At 39.9% G+C, this 18514-nt stretch overlaps 2 protein-coding genes across 3 annotated transcripts; one reads left to right on the forward strand and one right to left on the reverse strand.

Annotated features, from left to right (window-relative positions):
• On the reverse strand, positions 1–8784 carry Brix1 (biogenesis of ribosomes BRX1). The gene is made up of 10 exons (XM_048429442.3): positions 8591–8784; positions 6537–6648; positions 4813–4856; positions 3047–3117; positions 2678–2727; positions 2500–2573; positions 2355–2405; positions 2138–2239; positions 684–812; positions 1–433 (listed from the first exon to the last, which is right to left on the reverse strand). Exons 1-10 carry the CDS (start codon positions 8747–8749, stop codon positions 164–166), a joined length of 1062 nt encoding a protein of 353 aa, XP_048285399.3. The 5' UTR covers positions 8750–8784; the 3' UTR covers positions 1–163.
• Positions 8785–8863: 79 nt separating this feature from the next.
• On the forward strand, positions 8864–16593 carry Rad1 (RAD1 checkpoint DNA exonuclease). 2 transcript variants are annotated; one of them, XM_048429460.3, is made up of 6 exons: positions 8864–8967; positions 9402–9661; positions 11204–11312; positions 12456–12714; positions 15671–15769; positions 16218–16593. In XM_048429460.3, exons 2-6 carry the CDS (start codon positions 9464–9466, stop codon positions 16393–16395), a joined length of 843 nt encoding a protein of 280 aa, XP_048285417.1. In that variant the 5' UTR covers positions 8864–8967; positions 9402–9463; the 3' UTR covers positions 16396–16593. The 2 variants fall into 2 exon arrangements, with proteins under 2 accessions (XP_048285417.1, XP_048285412.1); XM_048429455.3 differs by having other exon boundaries at positions 8961–9097.
• Positions 16594–18514: the final 1921 nt, after the last annotated feature.

Raw genomic sequence — 18514 nt, forward strand, 5'->3', positions numbered from 1 at the left:
TGCATTCTAGAGATGCTTTATTTAGAAAAAGACAACAGGACTTTAAGATTTTTTTTTAAATGGCACCCTAATTAGACATAGCTAGTTTCTGATACTACAAGTTATTTACAAGTGGAATACAAAATAAATCTCTAGTAACTAGAGAAGCCAGTTGTCCACTGATTCATTCTGCATTCCCTCTGTTCATCTTTTGCTGCAGTTTCCGATGCCTTTTGTAAATCCGTCTCTTTCTTGCTGTCAGATCTACTTTAGGCTCTGGTTTCACCCACTGTATTTCTACTGGTTTCTCCTCTGCTGGTATAACAAAGACATCTGCAGTGGGATCGTGTGGAACAATAGTCTTTGGTTCTTTCTTCCTCAGTTTCTGAACATCTTTGACTTGTTGTTTCTCTCTGTACTTTGCAGCTGTGACGGACCTTATGATACGCCGATGCTGGACACAACAAAGATGATGGCTTTTAATAAGGCCTCCACTTATGTACCTTCACCCAGAATCTTTTTTTTTAAGTAGTAAATTGCATGCATAATAAAACAAATTCAGTCATATAGGCGGCAAAACACTAATTACAAGAAAAAGTTGCAGACAAAAATAAAACCACCCGCCACACACACACACACACAGAGAGAGAGAGAGAGAGAGAGAGAGAGAGAGAGAGAGAGAACAATCAAAATACCTAGCTTACCATGTTTGGAGACTGGTAATGAGGATTTTCATATAAAGTTGGTCCTCCAAAGCTTCCCTGAAAAATCTTTATGAGATTTAAGACAAAACGAGGTCCTATTTCTACCAGAGCAGCATCTTCTTCTATAATCTACAATAAAAAAGAAACAGTCCTCAGGTTTGGGCATAATATTGACAAAAGGTAAACTACCCAAGCTGTCATCACAAGTGGGCTCTAAGAATTAATAAGCCATGCACAACACACTTTTAATCTCAGCACTACTGGGCTGAGGCAGAGGCAGGTGAGTTCCAGGCCTGCCAGAGCTACATAGACGGACACTGTCTCAAACAAACAAATAAAAAAAATGAAGCACAAGACCATGAGTGATAATCTTGGAAATAAGGTATGGTAAGAACCTGGCAAGTGGCAAATCATAACACTTCTCACAGGACTCAGTTCTCTCCCATCACATGTGTCCCAGAACAAACTCAGGTTACCAGGCTTAGTGGCAAGCATTTACCAGCTGAGTCATCTCAGCAGCCCCACTTTTTAAGATGGCTTTACTGGTACCTGGAACTTGCAGATTAAATTAGGCTGGCCAGTCCACAAGCCCCAGTGATCTACCTGTCTCTACTTCCCAGAGCTAAGATGATATACACGCCACTTATGCCTCAAGTTTTCATGCTCACATACCACGAACTTTACCTCTCAGTGGTTTTCTAAGTTGAGATATCTGAATTTGTTTCATATCTTGAGTCTCACAAACATTCTTTCTTTTTGGTTGTCTGTTTAGACAGGGTCTCTTTACATAGTCCTGGCCATCCTGGAACTCACTATGCTGAACAAGTTGGCCTTGAAGTCACAGGGATTTGGCCGACATTAACATTCTTAATAGATCTACTGTCCTAAGTCAAATTTAACTGATACTGTAAAGCATCTTCTATAAAAACATGCAGACAAGAGCCCCACACCCAATACCTGCTGCATGAACTCTTCTCCATTTTTCTGCACATTTGCATTGCCAAATTTCTGATAGAGACTTCCAGCATCCCTACTTCTACTGATGAGTCATGCAATGACTCACCTAAGCTGTTACTATAGCAATTATGTTTCTCAAAGTCTTACAGCATCCTACCCGTCCCCCTGCTGCACTCTAATACTGCAGGAGAGAACAACGAACTGTCCTTTACAGGATTCCGGAAAGGCTGGAAGCCACTCAGCCCACAGATTTCTAATCTACTTTCTTTTCTAAATGAGTATAGTGGCATGTTACAAACGTTCTATGTCACATCAACTGAAAACCATAAAAAGAAGTAGACAGTGATGACTTCAGGTATGTGACGGCAGACAATCATTTGTCACAAATATCTGAAGGGAAATGGAGTTATTTAAAACAACGAGCACACATTTGCATTGTCAGTAATGCTATATATCCCAATATATTTAAGCACATAAAAAATAAAAGCAAGGCTAACCTGGAAGTTCCGAAACCATATCCTGTTATCCAGAATGGTGAACGTAAACACGTGGTCCACAAATGGCTGACTCCTGGGATGATACCGTGGTGTACTAAAGATCTTGTAGGAAACAAGCCTGTTAGTTTTTCATCCCAACACACTATGTGCTCTGATGTCTAAGTCAACAAGCAAGTTCAGAGGAAGACACTCATCTATTATACAAAAAGTTATGTACCTGAATTAAGAGTTCTTTCAACAAAGCATAATGTGGAAATTCATCAAAGGCCTACAAATAAAAATATAAATACATTATTTGAAATACCTCTTTAAAGACCTTTTTATAATAACTAAATAGAGTTTATAGTGAATGAGAAACTTACAGGGTCAAATGACAAAAGTGGGCGAGAACCTTTCAAGCAGTTTCCAGTCATCTTCAGTTCAGCCAGGGTATGAACTAAAGAATTGTAATGAAAGCACAGTTAAGTCCTTTGACACAATTAACCCCCAAAATCTGTAAGATTTTCATTAAAAAAAAAAAAAAAGTTAAGTCAGACTTACTATTCTGAACTAAGAACTTTGCGGATGGCCCATGAGGTGAATTTGAAAGCCTGAAATACAAGAAAGCTTTTCAGAGGACTGGGATGCACGGTGCAGGGCGTGTTCACTGCAAGCAGATTATAGAAGAAGCATGTCTATGGCACAGACAGGATGTCTATAACATAAAATGTGCATGTCTATAGAACGGAAGACAGCCCATGCCTCTAATATTCATGTTAAATGTTCTTTAGGGGCTTCAAATATTCTACAATCAAACAAGTATAATCTATCCCTCCTTTTCACATAAATGGCTGATCTTGTTATATAAGATGGACAAACAATAAACCCATTCCAACAGCCCAACTCAATTCTACTGTCATATTCTCTTACCACATATAGAGATCCTGCTTTTTCTTAGCTTCAAAGTAGATGCATTTATTGCAGTTTTTCATTTCACAGACCTAAAAAATAGAAACAAAAAGAAATAAAAAGCAACAAATATCATTATTATTATTATTAAGAAGTAAAGTAATTTGCTGCAATAATCAGATTCCTACAAAAAAGATTTAAGCATGGATACCAAACAAATCTGTCTATATTTACTCACAGAATTTTATTTCCTTTCTGGCATTCCACTCAAGGTAAACCTGATACTGTATGCATCCCTCTCAACTCTCTAGTCTACGCTGTATTTTTTTTTTTACTGGCAGGGTACCATGCAGCCCAGGCTGGCTTTCTCCCAATACTCTGCCACCCCCAAGTGTTGAATTGCAAGCCCAGCCAGCCTAGTATTTTAGCGTAACTGTGTCCTTGCTGTACTGAGAGGCCTTCTAATTACAGTTCCTGCACAAACAACAGTGACTGAAAATAAGGCACCAGGCAAAAGAGATGCAATAACTAAACTCTATCTCAACAAAGATACCCTTTACTTTAACCATAAACTTTTCAGTTTTAATTTTATAAAATTTAAAAATTTATTTACACAGGCTTTTGTTCAAGAATTAAGGGATTGGAAAGAAGCAAAACCTCCTTCAGAGCGATTTAATCAACATCTTTTTTCCCCCCCGAGACAGGGTTTCTCTGTAGCTTTGGAGCCTGTTCTGGAACTAGGTCTTGTAGACCATGCTGGCCTCGAACTCACAGAGATCTGCCTATCTCTGCCTCCCAAGTGCTGGGATTAAATGTGTGCCACCTCCAGCTTTATCAATATCTTAAAAGGTTTTATTTTCCAGTGTTGACCTGTAAACCAGGCTGGCCTTGAACTCAAGAGATAGATCCGCCTACTTCCCAACCACACCCATTTTAAATCACAAAAGCATCCTAACAATAAACTTCTGCAATTAGTAATCTCAAGCTACCCAAGATGTGAAACCTGCCAATTTAAGAAATTTAAGTATGGCTTCTTTCTTTCTTTCTTTCTCTTTTTTTAAATTTTTGTTATCTATCTTTTGTGGCTGGTTTTATTTTTTAAAATACTTTCTGAGTTTGTATTTGCCTCCTCTACCGGAATGTTCTTCTGCCAATTTCCTTTTTAAGCCTGGAATAGTAAGTTGACAACTCCCCTTCAGAAAGGCTTTCCTAGTCTAGCTCAGCAATGAAAAATACACACACCACTTTCTTTCTCGCACTTTCTCCTGCTGTTGTAGATCGTGTGTGTCCCGTCTCCCGCACCGGAAGGAAAGCTCCCAACAAAAGGGATTGTTCTACTTCTGGTCAACAAAGCTGCCACAGCTTGCACAGTAATGTCATGTTACAGCAACTTTTGTGCCAAAGAATTATCTTAAAACTGTTTACAAAATTTCACTTTGAAATACAATATTAGCACCTTCAACAATTCTTTAAAATGCTAACTGTTATTAGTCTGTAATACTGGAAGACAAATTTTCCCTGCATATTTAATATTGATAAAGTACTTTTATACAATATAAGTTTTCTATAAATAGCCATATTTTTGAAACTTTATATATGGTGATAATTATTACATGTATCTATCCTAATTTTCAAATATGCTATCATGTAATAAAAATAACTTGAAGATTAGTGAAATTAATAAAATTTCAATTATTCACAAAATGATTTTACAAGTCATTAAATAACCTTTGTTAAATGAGTTATCTTTTTGTTGATAAAATATTTGCAATTAACTATAAAATTACCTCATTTATCACAAATAATTTATCTTTACGGTCCATTTTAGTATCTATAAAAAGAAAGAGAAAGCAATTAAATTATGGATTTGAAGACTACTTTACTTTGACTACATATCCTATCTAGATAATTATTTTTACAATAAAGATTTTCAAGACTGATTAGACCCAAAACCATTCAACCTCTCCATTCTTTGTAAATATAAACTAAGCAAGCAGTGGGCCAATTATGCAGTGTATACTTGCCACTGTTCTGGGGAATAGATGCCAGGGGGAGGCACAAGCCAGGCAAGCACTGTACCACTGAGCTATAGTTTTGCTTTGGTTTTAACTTTTTACTTTATCCAGCCCTCTTACTTTCATTTCAGACAGAGTCTTACCAATTTGCTCAAGCGGGCCTTCAACTTTCAATTTCCAATTCCAAGTAGATTCCAAGTAGCTGGAATTGTAGGTCTGTGTCGCCTGGCCTGGCTCAAAACTGAAACTACTCTTTTATTTATTTATATTTTTTAAGATAGGGTCTCATGTAGTCCAGGCTGGCCTCAAATAGCCCATGTAATTCAGAATGACCCTCAATTCCTGATCCTCCTGCCTCCATCTTCCTATCACTGAAATGACAGGTAAGCACCACTCTGCTCAAGCTCCTGAAACTAAAGAGACAAGCTATGCAGACCAAGCTGGCCTTGAACTCAAGAGATCAGGTGATTCTGCCTCCTAAAAGCTGGGACTACAGATCTGTGTCACCACACCTGGCCAATATTTACAATTTTAACTAATGAAAATATAATTTCGAATCAAATAAACCAATTTTAAAATTGGCTTTGGATAATCAAAGGAATGAAACACATCAATGAAAATTTTGAATTAGTTTCGGGGTGGAAGGCAGCACAACCAATGTCAGCCTGAGAAGCGACCGTTCTGTAAACACCACACAGAAGCATCTCAGGACACAGCCGCCCACAGCAGTGCAGACGGACTGGCCGCTACAACAGAACACTGCTAAGTCATGCGTGGTGGCACACACTTTAGTTCCAACACTGGGCTGATGCAGGCGGATCTTTATGAGTTCCAGGTCGGACTGGTCTACATACTGGCCTCCAGGCTAGCCAAGGCTAGTGAGACCCTGCCTCAAAAAAAAATTTAAAAAAAGTAAAATTTTTTAAAATTCAAAAAGCAATATATGCCAGTCCTTACTGAGTACCTTACCCACCTACCTTCTGATCTTGGAAGCCACTGTAATGAATCCTTGGACTTTTAGAAAATGTTTCTATATTAATAGATACATGTTTAAGAAAGTAAAAAAAGATGTGAATTTTGCCAATAATTTATTACAAAATGTTAAATTTCTTTAAAAAATATGGTACTTGAAAAAACGAACTTTAGAAATGTATGTGTGTATGTCTCTGTCCATCCAGTCAGAGGTCAACCTCAGGTGCTTTTCTTCAGGGGCGCTAACCTTGTTTTTTGAGACAGGGTCCTAGAGCTTGCCAACTAGGCTAGGCTGGCTTGCTCGCAAGTCCTAGATGTTCGCCTGCCTCCATCTTCTAGAGCTGGAGTTACTATCGTGACACAGGTCCACGCAGTTCTGGGGATTAAACTTCACTGACTGAGCTATACCCCAAGCCTTGTACTGTGGTTCTTTACCTGACAAGGCTGAGCAAACAAGGAAATATGTAATGGTATCGTTCTGCAAATGTGTGCAAACGAGCTCAAAGTACACGATATTAAAGTACCTGCTTTAGCATGAGGCATCAACATTCTCAAGTCTTGCATTAAGTGTCTTGTTCTGAAATTTATTCCTCTGGAAGAAAAGATGAGGATCCGCTCCTTATTTTTCCATTTGCCCTAAAGAAAAGAAAACTTTAATACTTGTGCTGAACTTATCTAGTGTGTTTTAACGAGAGTTACTAGAACCAGGCATGGTGGTACACCTCCATCAGCCCCAGCTAGTGAGGCTGAAGCAGGAGAACCACTTGAACCTAGGATTTATAGCTATCTTGCAAACATAGTGAAGGGTCTAAAACAAAGACACTTTCCAACCACCCCTCACTACCCTAACAATGCCTTCTTAGCACTTTTTCTTTTTTAAAAATTTTATTCTCTGCCTTTACAGTCCCCTATGCTCATTCCCAGTTTAACTATGCACAGAAAGAGAAAAAGTCTTTCTAGCCCTAATAATACACGTATTAACGTAAAGTCTTAAACTCAAGTGTATGACTAAACTTGGCCATCCTTATATCTGGCAAATTTCCTTCCTGTCCTCTCTTTTCCTCTCCTTTCCTACTTTCTGCTACCACCATTTCAGTTTCTCTGACTCTGCATAGCCTACTTGCCCTTATTTTCTTACATCGACATCACAGGCACTACTAAATACTGACAGTGCCTCTACACAGTTGGGAACACTTGCGCAGTGTCCTTACTTAAACCCTTACAACTGACTGTGAGATGCAAAGCTCTGGAACGCCTGGCGTCCCCAGACAGAAGCACTCTGGCAGCTGTCTAACTACCAAAATTTAAAAGCCAAGTCATGACTTTACCTCCCGGGGTTTTTCAAAGTTCAAAATGGCATATACCCTCTATTATTGGATTCTAAAATATATTTTATCTACGACATCACTGCCCAACATTAGCCCTGAAAACTGCTCATCTAACCTGGTTCTAATTTTCAGATTTTCTGTGTCTCCCAACTTTAATGCCTTTGATAAATTCTTTTTTTATTCTGTCTCCCCCCCACCCCGTATCAAAATTAAACCCTTTCTCTGAAAACCAACTCAGAGGTTAAGTCCCTCATGTTTCCCCACTATCCTAAAAGTAAGTCTTTATCTCATGAATTCAATGAATGTATCATAGAGCGACTCTGACTAACGATTCCCACATGGTTCTGTCCGCTCCCAAAGGAGGGGGGGGGGCACTAACATGTATCGAAAACCTAAAAGACCAGCTCATTTTTCTCAAAAGTATCTCTCATCCTTTCATACAAGAGGACATGATTTAACTGTTAATTAAAACTGGGCTATAATTTACACTCACCTGTCACATTTCCCTTTTACCTAAAAGCCACAGTACTACACTAAGCACAGAGGACAGATGTTAACAGGTCTAAGGCAAGATCTTTTTCTCCATTAACACATCTTCCTTAACGGGTTTTCAGCTGAGTGAAAATTAATTCTGCTCGCCTTTTGAATAATCATGTAACTTTCTATGACGCCCTCTTTCCTTTGAAACGTCAGTATTTCTGGAAGAAATTTTCTCCATCATCTCTGAGATGCCAAGGCCAGGGAAGCTCACCTTGGCAGAGGGTGAACTGCTGAACACAGATAAAACTCAAGGTCTGGTCTGGTATTTTATTATCCCTAAGATCCAACCAAAGAAGTTAGGGTCACAAGACATAACTTTAAAGGTTTGGCAAAGAAACTTTGGTATCCCTGTCTGATACCGGTCAACATGGCAGGGAATGGAAGGAATGGAGTAAGTAGATACACCCATGAGGAAAAAAAGAAAAGTAAAACAACGACGTCAACAATATCCACGGAAAAACACTACCCCGAGGAGGCTGGGGTGTGGGGAGACGAGTGAAAATACAGTATTAGAAGTAAAAGCCCCGTTAAATGGCCTCCCTGGCTACGGGCTCTACGGACGCCTGACTCAAGGAGGCCACCTGCACAAAACTTTAACATACACATTGTCCAGTCCAGTCAAGGGGATTTTGGCTGCAGTCACGTTGGTAACCAGTAAGCGGGTCACGAAGCTTACGCCACATGCACAGCCCCGGAGCTGGGCCTTTTACCTTGCAAACGGGACCTGGGATGCGATCTCTATCTTCCTCTTCCACCTCATTTGTCACAGCTGCCTGCTTAGCTGGCTTCCCTGTATCTTTCCGACTCCTTTTCGGTTTCTTTGCCTGAACCTCCAAGTCTCCACGCCGCTTCCTCTTGGTCGCCGCCATCTTGCCTCGCCGCGTTAGTGGCCGGCCGTACTTCCGGTTCTGCCGCTCGCGCCTCCTTCCGGTCTCTATGGTAGCACACGCTAGGTTCTGGGTTAGTCATCCAGCCTGAAGGAGCCTTCTTCCGGTCTCGAGGTAGACTATCTAGGCCGGCGGCGGCTCGGTGGTGACGGTGGCCCGCGGGGCGGCGGGACGGAAGAGTGGCGGGAGCTGTGTGACGGGCTCGCTCACTTCGGGGCTCAGGGTGTCTGTTCTTCCTGGGACGGGGCTGGAGAGGGCCTTGAGGCGTCAGACGTCACCTCGGAGGCAGGGGCCTGTGCCCGGGACGCCCCTTGTGCGGCGAGCGGGCCGGTGAGCGGGGTGACTGTCCGGGCCACGGCCGGCCGGGTTGACGGCGCTGGGAGCTGCCGAATAGACCTTAAGCGGGCTGCGTAGCCTTTTTATTCCGTGGAACCCGCGCCAGTTCCAGCTGCCCTGTGAATCGCTTCTTTTCCCCTGGAAGGCGAGGAAACCGTTGTTTTGAGATACAGAATTTTCCCAGAAGTTCAAGACCGTGCAGTGGCAAGAAGTGGGGCGCTCTCTCTCGACAGCCGATTTCGGATTGAGGTCGCCAGCCCCATCAACACTGATGCCAGGTCTGTTGTCCGTCTCTCAGGTTTTCGGAAGTTTGGAAGAGCGGCATCCCTCTCTCCGAACCGCCTGTGCGGTGGACCATCCATGCCTCTCCTAACCCAGCGCGTTCCGGACGAGGACGAGCAGTACTGCTTAGTGGCCAGCCTCGACAACGTTAGGAATCTCTCCACCGTCTTGAAAGCCATTCATTTCAAAGAACACGCCGCGTGTTTTGCTACTAAAAATGGACTCAAAGTTACCGTGGAAAATGCAAAGTGTGTGCAAGCCAATGCTTTTATTCAGGTATGGGAGAGCGGAGGCCCGTTATAGCATTCGCCTAGTTATTGAACTTTGAGGAACTTTGAAGGACTTCTAAAAAACTCAAGTTAGAGAATAAAAATGTCATCACTTGATTTTTTTTCTTTCCCCCACAAATACTTTTCCCATCGTGTGCCACACAGATAATGATTCCTAGTGATAGTTTATTAAGGTTAAACTATGAGGCACTCTTCTCATCGTTTACCGATTTTAAAAGTCCTCACAAAAAATAGACACCTATATCCTATTTTACACAAGTGGCAACTGCAGCAGATTTTATTTCAGCAGTTTCCTGATGAAAACTCAGAATGTTTGTTTACTCCTTACATTGTCATTCTTGTCCTGCACGGTTTAGTTTTTCATGTTACTGGCTGAAATAGCATTTATTTTTATTTTATTTTTTGAACTGAGACAGGTTTTAACATAAACCGGTTACCTGGAACTTGCTTTGTAGAACACACTGAACTCCAGGGCTAGGAGAGCCACCTGCCTCTACTTTTCATTGAAGTCCTGGGACTAAAGCCCTGCACCATCACCCTTAACTGTAATCTATTATAGCTATAATCTTATCCTTTGTCTGGTTCAGATTGGAGCTCAACATTCAATTCATATTTTTGAACATGTGTATAGTATGACCTCACAAATGGAGGAATAAATAAAACATGGTTTCTGTCTTCAAAAGAAGTTGGAGGGGCTCAGCATTAAGAGCTCTGGCCGCTCTTCCAGAGGTCCCTGGTTCAGTTCCCAGTACCCACGTGGCACCTCACAACCATCTGTAACTATAGTTCCAGGTGATCTGATATCCTCACACAGAACACCAATGCACATGAAACTAATTAATTTTCTAAAAAAGTAATTAGAAACTATTATCATTCATGCATTATTAAATTGCCCTCTTTTCAAGTTACTTTAGCCTAAACTGATCAGCACAAGGAAGGAGCAAGGGAAGTAGGTAATAGGTTTATATCCAGAAATGAAGATGAAGGACCATTGCTTGTTGGGGGAGTGGTCTCTTTTTTGTGACTTTTTAATTAATTTTTAAAAATTTTTGTGTATGAGTGTTTTGCATGCATGAATGTCAGCAAAAGGTATGTACCTGGTACCTTCAGAGTGCCTTCCAGAAGAGGGAGTTGGATCCCCTGGAAATGGCTACAGATGGTTGTGAGCCACCATGTGGGTATTGGGAATCGAAGCTGGGTCCTCTGGAAGAGTAGCTGGTGTTCTTAACTGCTAACGTATCTCTCCAGCCTCCCTTTTAAACTCATACATTTTCATCATATCCCCCCCCCCCCCCGCCGCCACTTTTGGAGCTTCTAAATGGGACCTAACTGTTATACCTTTAAAGATTAAACCATTGAGTGGTATTCTAGTGGGTAATGGTTGACAATTTGCCATATCTTAGTGGGGAATGAGAAATTATTATCATGGAGTTGGCACAGTATTGTTAATTTTTAAGTGTAAAATGAAATATTGCATGTGAACTTTCATTCTTTACGATAACCCCACTTTCATGTTCACTTTTCTCAGGCTGAAGTGTTTCAAGAATTTATCATTCAGGAAGAATCTGTTACTTTCCAAATTAACTTAACTATCCTTTTAGACTGTTTATCTATTTTTGGATCAAGTCCTACTCCAGGTAAACTTTATTATTATTTTATCATTGTTTGTTTCCTAGGTGAGTCTAGATCCTGTAGGGTTCACAAAATCATCTCACAAGGCTCTAAGATTCTAAGTTTAAAATCAAGACTTTAAACAGTCATGAATTATATCTTTAACATTGTGAAATTTGTTTTAATTATATATTTTTTCTAACTTACTCAGAATTGACATCTACTTACAGGTAGAGAAAAGTAAGTTTTCCTGACTCCCAGTTGACTGTGTTTAACATTAAAATAAAACTTTTATAAATTATGTCTGTTTCCTCAAATAGTTTTTTCAAAGCATATTTTTACTTGCTTAGGGAATTATTTTTAGAGATTAAAAAACTTAGTTGCCTTGGGCATAAGATTACAAGAATCTCAGAAGAATCCGAGAATGATTTTATTTTATAGGAAAGTAACTTGACGGTAAGCTAGGAAACGTTTAGGTATTGTTGGATCTGAAGAACAGTCTGTAGCTGAGTCTAACTATGCATTTTGAGCAAGTGAGATGGTTAGTGAGTAAAAGTGCTTATCCAGCAAGCCTGACAAAACCTGGGTTTGATTCCCAGGTCCTTTAGGAGCACCAACTCCCAAAAATTGTTCAGTGACATCCAGAGGCATGCGATGGAATTCATGCACCCACACTTATAGCCATTATCCACATGCTAACATACTACAGTAAACATGTTTTTAACTATGCATTTTCTGATGCAGTTCCCCCGCTGGTTTTTCCTAAGAATATGTGCTTTCCCCAAATCCCTCACTGGCCCTCTAACCAGGAGAAAGAAGCCAGAAGTTTTTATATCCCTCCTCTGTAGGGATTTAAGGTGTTAAATAACATCACCAATGGTCACCCTCTATTACTAACAATTTGATTTAAAATAATCTCAGTAGGAGGCATTGTAGATGAGCAGGTGTTTTTCTGAGGCATGTTTCCATTTTAAGTGGAAAATTCATTCAACAAGCTAAACTTGCTCTTGTGTCCTTGCAGTTACAGGAACTGGGATCCTTTGAGAAGAGACATGCATTCTAGAAGCTTAGCAGAATTAGTTATTCTTGAGACAGTATGTGTGTCGTTTAGAGGGAAAGCTAAACCCAGAGCCACAGAGCTGAGCCCCATGTGACTTCTGTCATTGCAGGGACTTTAACTGCACTTCGGATGTGTTACCAAGGTTATGGTCACCCTTTGATGCTATTTCTAGAAGAAGGAGGAGTGGTGACAGTCTGCAAAATTAACACCCAGGAGCCTGAAGAGACTCTGGATTTTGATTTCTGTAGCACCAATGTTATAAATAAAATTATCCTGCAGTCAGAGGGGCTCCGGGAAGCGTTTTCTGAGTTGGACATGACGAGTGATGTTCTACAGATCACCGTATCTCCTGACAAGCCCTATTTCAGGTACATGAGTGCAATTATCCTTAATGTGGTCTGGCAGTGGATCCAACTCTACATCCAACATTTGCTTGAGTTGCAGGAATTTCTACACCTCCTAAAATTCTCAGAACTTTCAGAAGCATTTGATTACTTTATAATTTTACAACTCCAAGATAGGAAATTTAAGACATAAGAAGAATCTACTAAACGTTTTATAGTCGGGCAGTGTTGCTTTGGTGATGAGAAGCCCATTCTTGTAATCTGCAAACCATTGGTATTTTATTTTCTTTTTTAAAAATATTTATTTATTTATTATGTATACAATATTCTTTCTGCGTGTATGCCTAAAGGCCATAAGAGGGCACCAGACCTCATTACAGATGGTTATGAGCAACCATGTGGTTGCTGGGAATTAAACTCAGGACCTTGGGAAGAGCAGGCAATGCTCTTAACCACTGAGCAATCTCTCCAGTCTAAACCACTGGTATTTTCATTGTTGTGTTCCATGATATAGATGAGGTTACATCATGAGGAAAGTTGAGTGAAAACATTTATAACAGCCTAGTTATATTACATGGTATATATATATACATATATATATATGTACATATATATATATATATATATTTCCTTTAGGTTAGTTCAGGATACAAAAGGAAGTACATATTGTTAATAGTTTAGCTTTTTTTTAAAAAAAAAACTTAGTAGCTATTGATCTAATGTACAAATCCATCTTAAAGACACCATCTTCAAATTAAGACAAAAAAACACCATCTTAAAATTAAGGTAGAGGAAAAAGTGCGAATCAGCAGAGAACAAAATTGCAAGCCCTTAAGTACCGAGATAATACTCACAAGTACTTGGGAAACAGTACTTGAGTACTTAGAGGATTGGTCAAGGTGAGCCTCATAGGTCCAGGCATTTTTCAGCATGAATACAGTGTTAAAACTGTTCTGACATTTGTGCCACCAAAATTTCTATGTTTATTATTTCTTTCAAAACTAGAATTTTATAGAACTTAACAACTTTGAAGAAATGAAATAAGAAAATATGTGTTTTGGGAATTTTGTTTATTATTTAGGAACAATTGCAGCATGCTCTTTCTCATGATATTGGCCAGATAAAACTTGCTCATGTTATGTCAAAAAGTTCACCAAAATGGAAAGCAATGGCAACTCCAATTAATTATTTAAAACGAACATCAGTGGCTCCTTTCCCAGATCAGCTCGCAGCAGAAATAACTAAACAACTCATCTTCCATTTCCAGAGCACTAAACCATTTGGTGTGTGGAAATGGTAGTGAATTCTTTTTTTGGATATGTTAAAATTTGAAGTTCCTATGGCACTGGGGAATGGTTAGGTGTGTGGACATAGTGCCCAGGTAATGAGCCTAGACTGGACATTTAGATTGAGCCTAACTGAAGGATATTGAGAGAGAAGCTGTATTAGAAAACAGACTGACTGGGAACATGGAGAGTAGACATAGAACTTGGGAAGATCTCCCAGGTCTGATCGCTGTGCTTGTCACCATGTTACTCCCATGGCAAATACTCAGGCGTTCTAGACATTAAACTCAGATTGTGTACATTTGCCAGCAGTCCAATAGGGACGATCAGTCTAACACAGAAACGCTGTCAGAGTAAAGTGTAATTTCACAGCAGAATTGCATGTAAATGATTCAGCATGAAAAGCTAAGAACAGGCCCCACGCTTACAGTGGTTTAAATGAGGTCTTCCATTACTCACAGTTCTCTGAGATACATTAATATTTATATCTACCTGTGTGTGTGTGTGTGTGTGTGTGTGTGTGTGTGTGTAGGTTTAAGGATGAGGAACATTAACTGTGATTATACAGCTGTACAGAGTATAGCATGTACTCTGAGATTTATTCAGAACTGTTTCTAGGCTAGAGAGATGGTTCAAGCAATTAAGAGCATATACTGCTCTTTCAGAGGGCCCAGGTTTGATTCTGAGCACCATGTCTCACAACTGCCCGTAACTTCAGCTCCAAAATGATCTCTTAGAGCACCTGGATTCACATGCACAGACCGGGACACACACGAATAAAAGTAGAAAATTTTTTTTTTACATGTTTGTTTGTTTTTTTTTGATACAGGGTTTCTCTGTGTATCTTTGGAGCCTGTCCTGGGACTCTCTTTGTAGATCAGGCTGGCCTCGAACTCACAGAGATCTGTCTGCCTCTGCTTTCTGAGTGCTGGGATTAAAGGTGTGTGCGACTACCACCCAGCAGTAAAAATATTTTAATATTTTGTTACAGATACTTTCTACAGCATCCTGTGAAATCTTTATTATGGTGCTTGGTTGGTGTATTTTAGCTGTGTGTGGTGTTCCATGCCATAGTCTCAGCATTTGGAGGTGGAAGCAGAAGGATTTGGTATAAGACCAATCTAAACTATACAGGCAGCTGCAGACCAACATCTGCCTTTTATGTGGTATCACCCAAGTAACCAAGTTTTTTTTTGTTGTTGTTTTACATATATTTTATGTACATGTTATTTTTTGTATTTATAAATATACATATACACATATATATAAATATACACACACTCATTGTGTGTGGTCTATGTGTATGTGGTGAATTTACATGAGTATACAGATGCCTGTGTCCTTATGTGCTCATATAAGGCCAGAAAAGGGCATCGGGATTTTCCTCTGCTGCTCTCACCTTATTGCCTTGGATCACAAGCTCCTCATTTTGGCTAAGCAGCTGCCTACTGGGTTCTGAGAATCTTTCAGTCTTCGTCCCCTAGTGATAGGATTATAGACATACAGTCATATCTGGCCATTATGTGAATTCTGGGATTTGAACCTGAGGCTTGCACTGCAAATGTACTTGCCTGCTGAACCATCTCCCCAGTCCCTATAGCCAGTTTTTGAATATGTCATTTAAGGTAGCATGAGTACTAATATTGCTTATTATCAAACCTATTAATGAGTGATTTGCTTACTTTCAACTCTAGGTTATCTACTTTTGGAAATGCTGGAAGCTCCCACCTTGACTATCCCAAAGATTCCGACTTGGTGGAAGCATTTCACTGTAATAAGACCCAGGTCAACAGGTCAGTTATTGTTTTGTTTTTTAGAGATAGGGTTTCTCTATGGAACAGTCCTATCTGTCCTGAAACTCAGTCTGTAGACCAGGCTGGCCTCGAACTCAGAGATCCAAATGCTGGGATTAAAGGTGTGTTCCACCATGGCCTGGCAACAGGTCAGTTCTTAATATAAAGGCTACATTGTTGATAAAGATGAAGTTAAGTACAAAATTTCCATATAAAACCAAAAAAGGTAATTTTTAATGTTAGAAAATGTATCACATTTAAAAAAAAATAGATGGGCTCTGAATTTCCTGGAGATGTTGGGTTGTAATCACGGGTAGATAAAGTAAGAAAAAAGACCAACACATTGGCAAGTATCTGCTGCTAAATAGTTCCTAGCTAACTGTACTTGGTGTCATGTGCATTGCATTTAGTGGATCCAAATAACAGCTTTTCCTTTGCTCTCCTGCAGATACAAACTTGCTTTACTGAAACCCTCTACAAAGGCATTAGCCCTATCCTGTAAAGTATCTATCCGAACAGATAATCGAGGATTCCTCTCACTACAGTACATGATTAGAAATGAAGATGGGCAGATATGTTTTGTGGAATATTACTGCTGCCCTGATGAAGACGTTCCTGAGTCTTGAATAATTCATTGGGAATATTTGTATGTATTTATAGTTGTCTTGTCACTCTGGCTGTATAATCTTCATGATTTCATAGTGGATTGTCTGCAGAGACTCATGGAGAAAACAAGATCAAGGTTCCATTTTGTAAATTTGTAAATACTTTTATTTTGTGAATAAATATTTTCATATAGCCATAAAGCAATCTGGCTTATTGTATTGCCCCTGTGTCTTTTTTCTTTATTTTATGTATATGTGTGTTTTTTACTTTGTATGTATATGCATTGCATGTGTGGCTGGTGCCTACATAATTCAGAAGAAGGCACTGAATGTCTTAGAATTGGAGTAAAAAATGGCTATGAGCCACCATGTGAGTTCTGAGCACCAAACCCCAGTTCTCTACAAGAGCAACAAATGCTATTAACCCCTGCATTCCCCTCTCCACGGCTATCTTTAGGACTTATACAACACACACACACACACACACACACACACACACACACACATGGGTTTCTCTGTGTAACCACCCTGGCTGTCTTTGTAGAGTAGGCTAACCTTTGTAGCTAGACTTTGTCCTTGTACACAGAGATCTGCCTGCCTCCTACTCCTGAGTACTGGGATTAAATGTGTGTGTTACCATGCCCTGCTCTGTATTTTTCCCCGAACACCATATACAGATAGCCTTCAGGGTTACAGGTGTTCCTGTTCTCGGAGCTGTGTGATACAGTTAGCACCAGATACCTTCCATTTGTCTACAGAAGCTTCTTGACCAAATTGAAACCAGCCATTAATTATTTTTGTATTTTTCTGAGTAAGTTTTACTAAAATGTTTTTTGAGGCATATAGAGTCTTTTGTCTTTAAGAAAACATAATATTAAATTGTAGGATAAGTCCTCTAAGTAGGAGAAAATACACAACTAAAATGAAGTTTCTGACTCTTTACTGTGCTAGGTACTAGCAACTTAGTATAAACCGGTACTAATAGTTTTGGGGTATGATATTTTGTCATGGGAAAATACTGTCATTCCATTGCAATATTCATTTAACATTGCTGGCAGTTGTCTGTTTTTCTAGTCAGTTTGACTCCTGTCCCCAAATAAAAATACCCAAGACAACTGATGATTGAAAATGATTCGGTGCTGTCTACCAAAATGTGAGGGTGCTTTTGGAATGCCCCACCCTAAAACAGCACACAGAACCCTGCAGAGAGCTGGCTTGGGGAGAAATGAATCAGGTGGCTAAGGCCCGAGGTTAGTAGTGATGACTTGTAAGTACCCCAGACAATCTCAGGGTGTCCAGCAGCTACCAAGCAGTAGATATTTGTGAACTTTAGTGTGTGTTTTAAGAGGGAAATGGAACAATTACCTAAGTGTCAGAATACTTTCTGTTTCCGTGAACACTAGGACAAGAGCAACCATAAACTGCAATTATGAAAGGCAGCCATTGGCACTTGAGGGAGCACACTTTTCCTTTATATTTAAAGTAAGACAATTATAATTTTTTAATTGCTTTTTACTAACCCCTCTCTCCCAGCGCACACTATACATTAAAAATGGAGTACATATGATTTTGGGATTTTTTTTTATTGATATTGAGCTCTACATTTTTCTCTGCTCCCCTCCCTGCCTCTCTCTTCCCCCTTCAACCCCTCCCCAAAGGTCCCCATGCTCCCAATTTACTCAGGAGATCTTGTCTTTTTCTACTTCCCATGTAGATTAGATCTATGTATGTCTTTCTTAGTCTCCGCATTGTTGTCTAAGTTCTCTGGGATTGGGGTTTGTAGGCTGGCTTTCTTTGCTTTATGTTTAAAAACCATCTATGAGTGAGTACATGTGATAATTGTCTTTCTGTGTCTGGGTTACTGAAACATGCGGACCTGCTTGTTGGGGTTTCTGTCCTGCCCAGTTCTCATAGCCCGTATGTCCCAAAGAAAATCACACAGAGGTCTACATTAGTTATAAACTGATTGGCCCGTTAGCTCAGGCTTCATATTAGCTCTTATAACTTACATTAACCCATTTTTTTTTTTTATCTATGTTAGCCACATGGCTCAGTACATTTTTCAGCCGGGCAAGTCACACCCTGCTCCTATCCAGACACCGAAGAAGAAGCACTTGGGCGCTGCTAAAGTTCATTTCCC

The sequence above is a fragment of the Myodes glareolus genome, chromosome 15 (assembly GCF_982192425.1).
Source record: "Myodes glareolus chromosome 15, mMyoGla1.1, whole genome shotgun sequence".
Classification (NCBI taxonomy): domain Eukaryota; kingdom Metazoa; phylum Chordata; class Mammalia; order Rodentia; family Cricetidae; genus Myodes; species Myodes glareolus.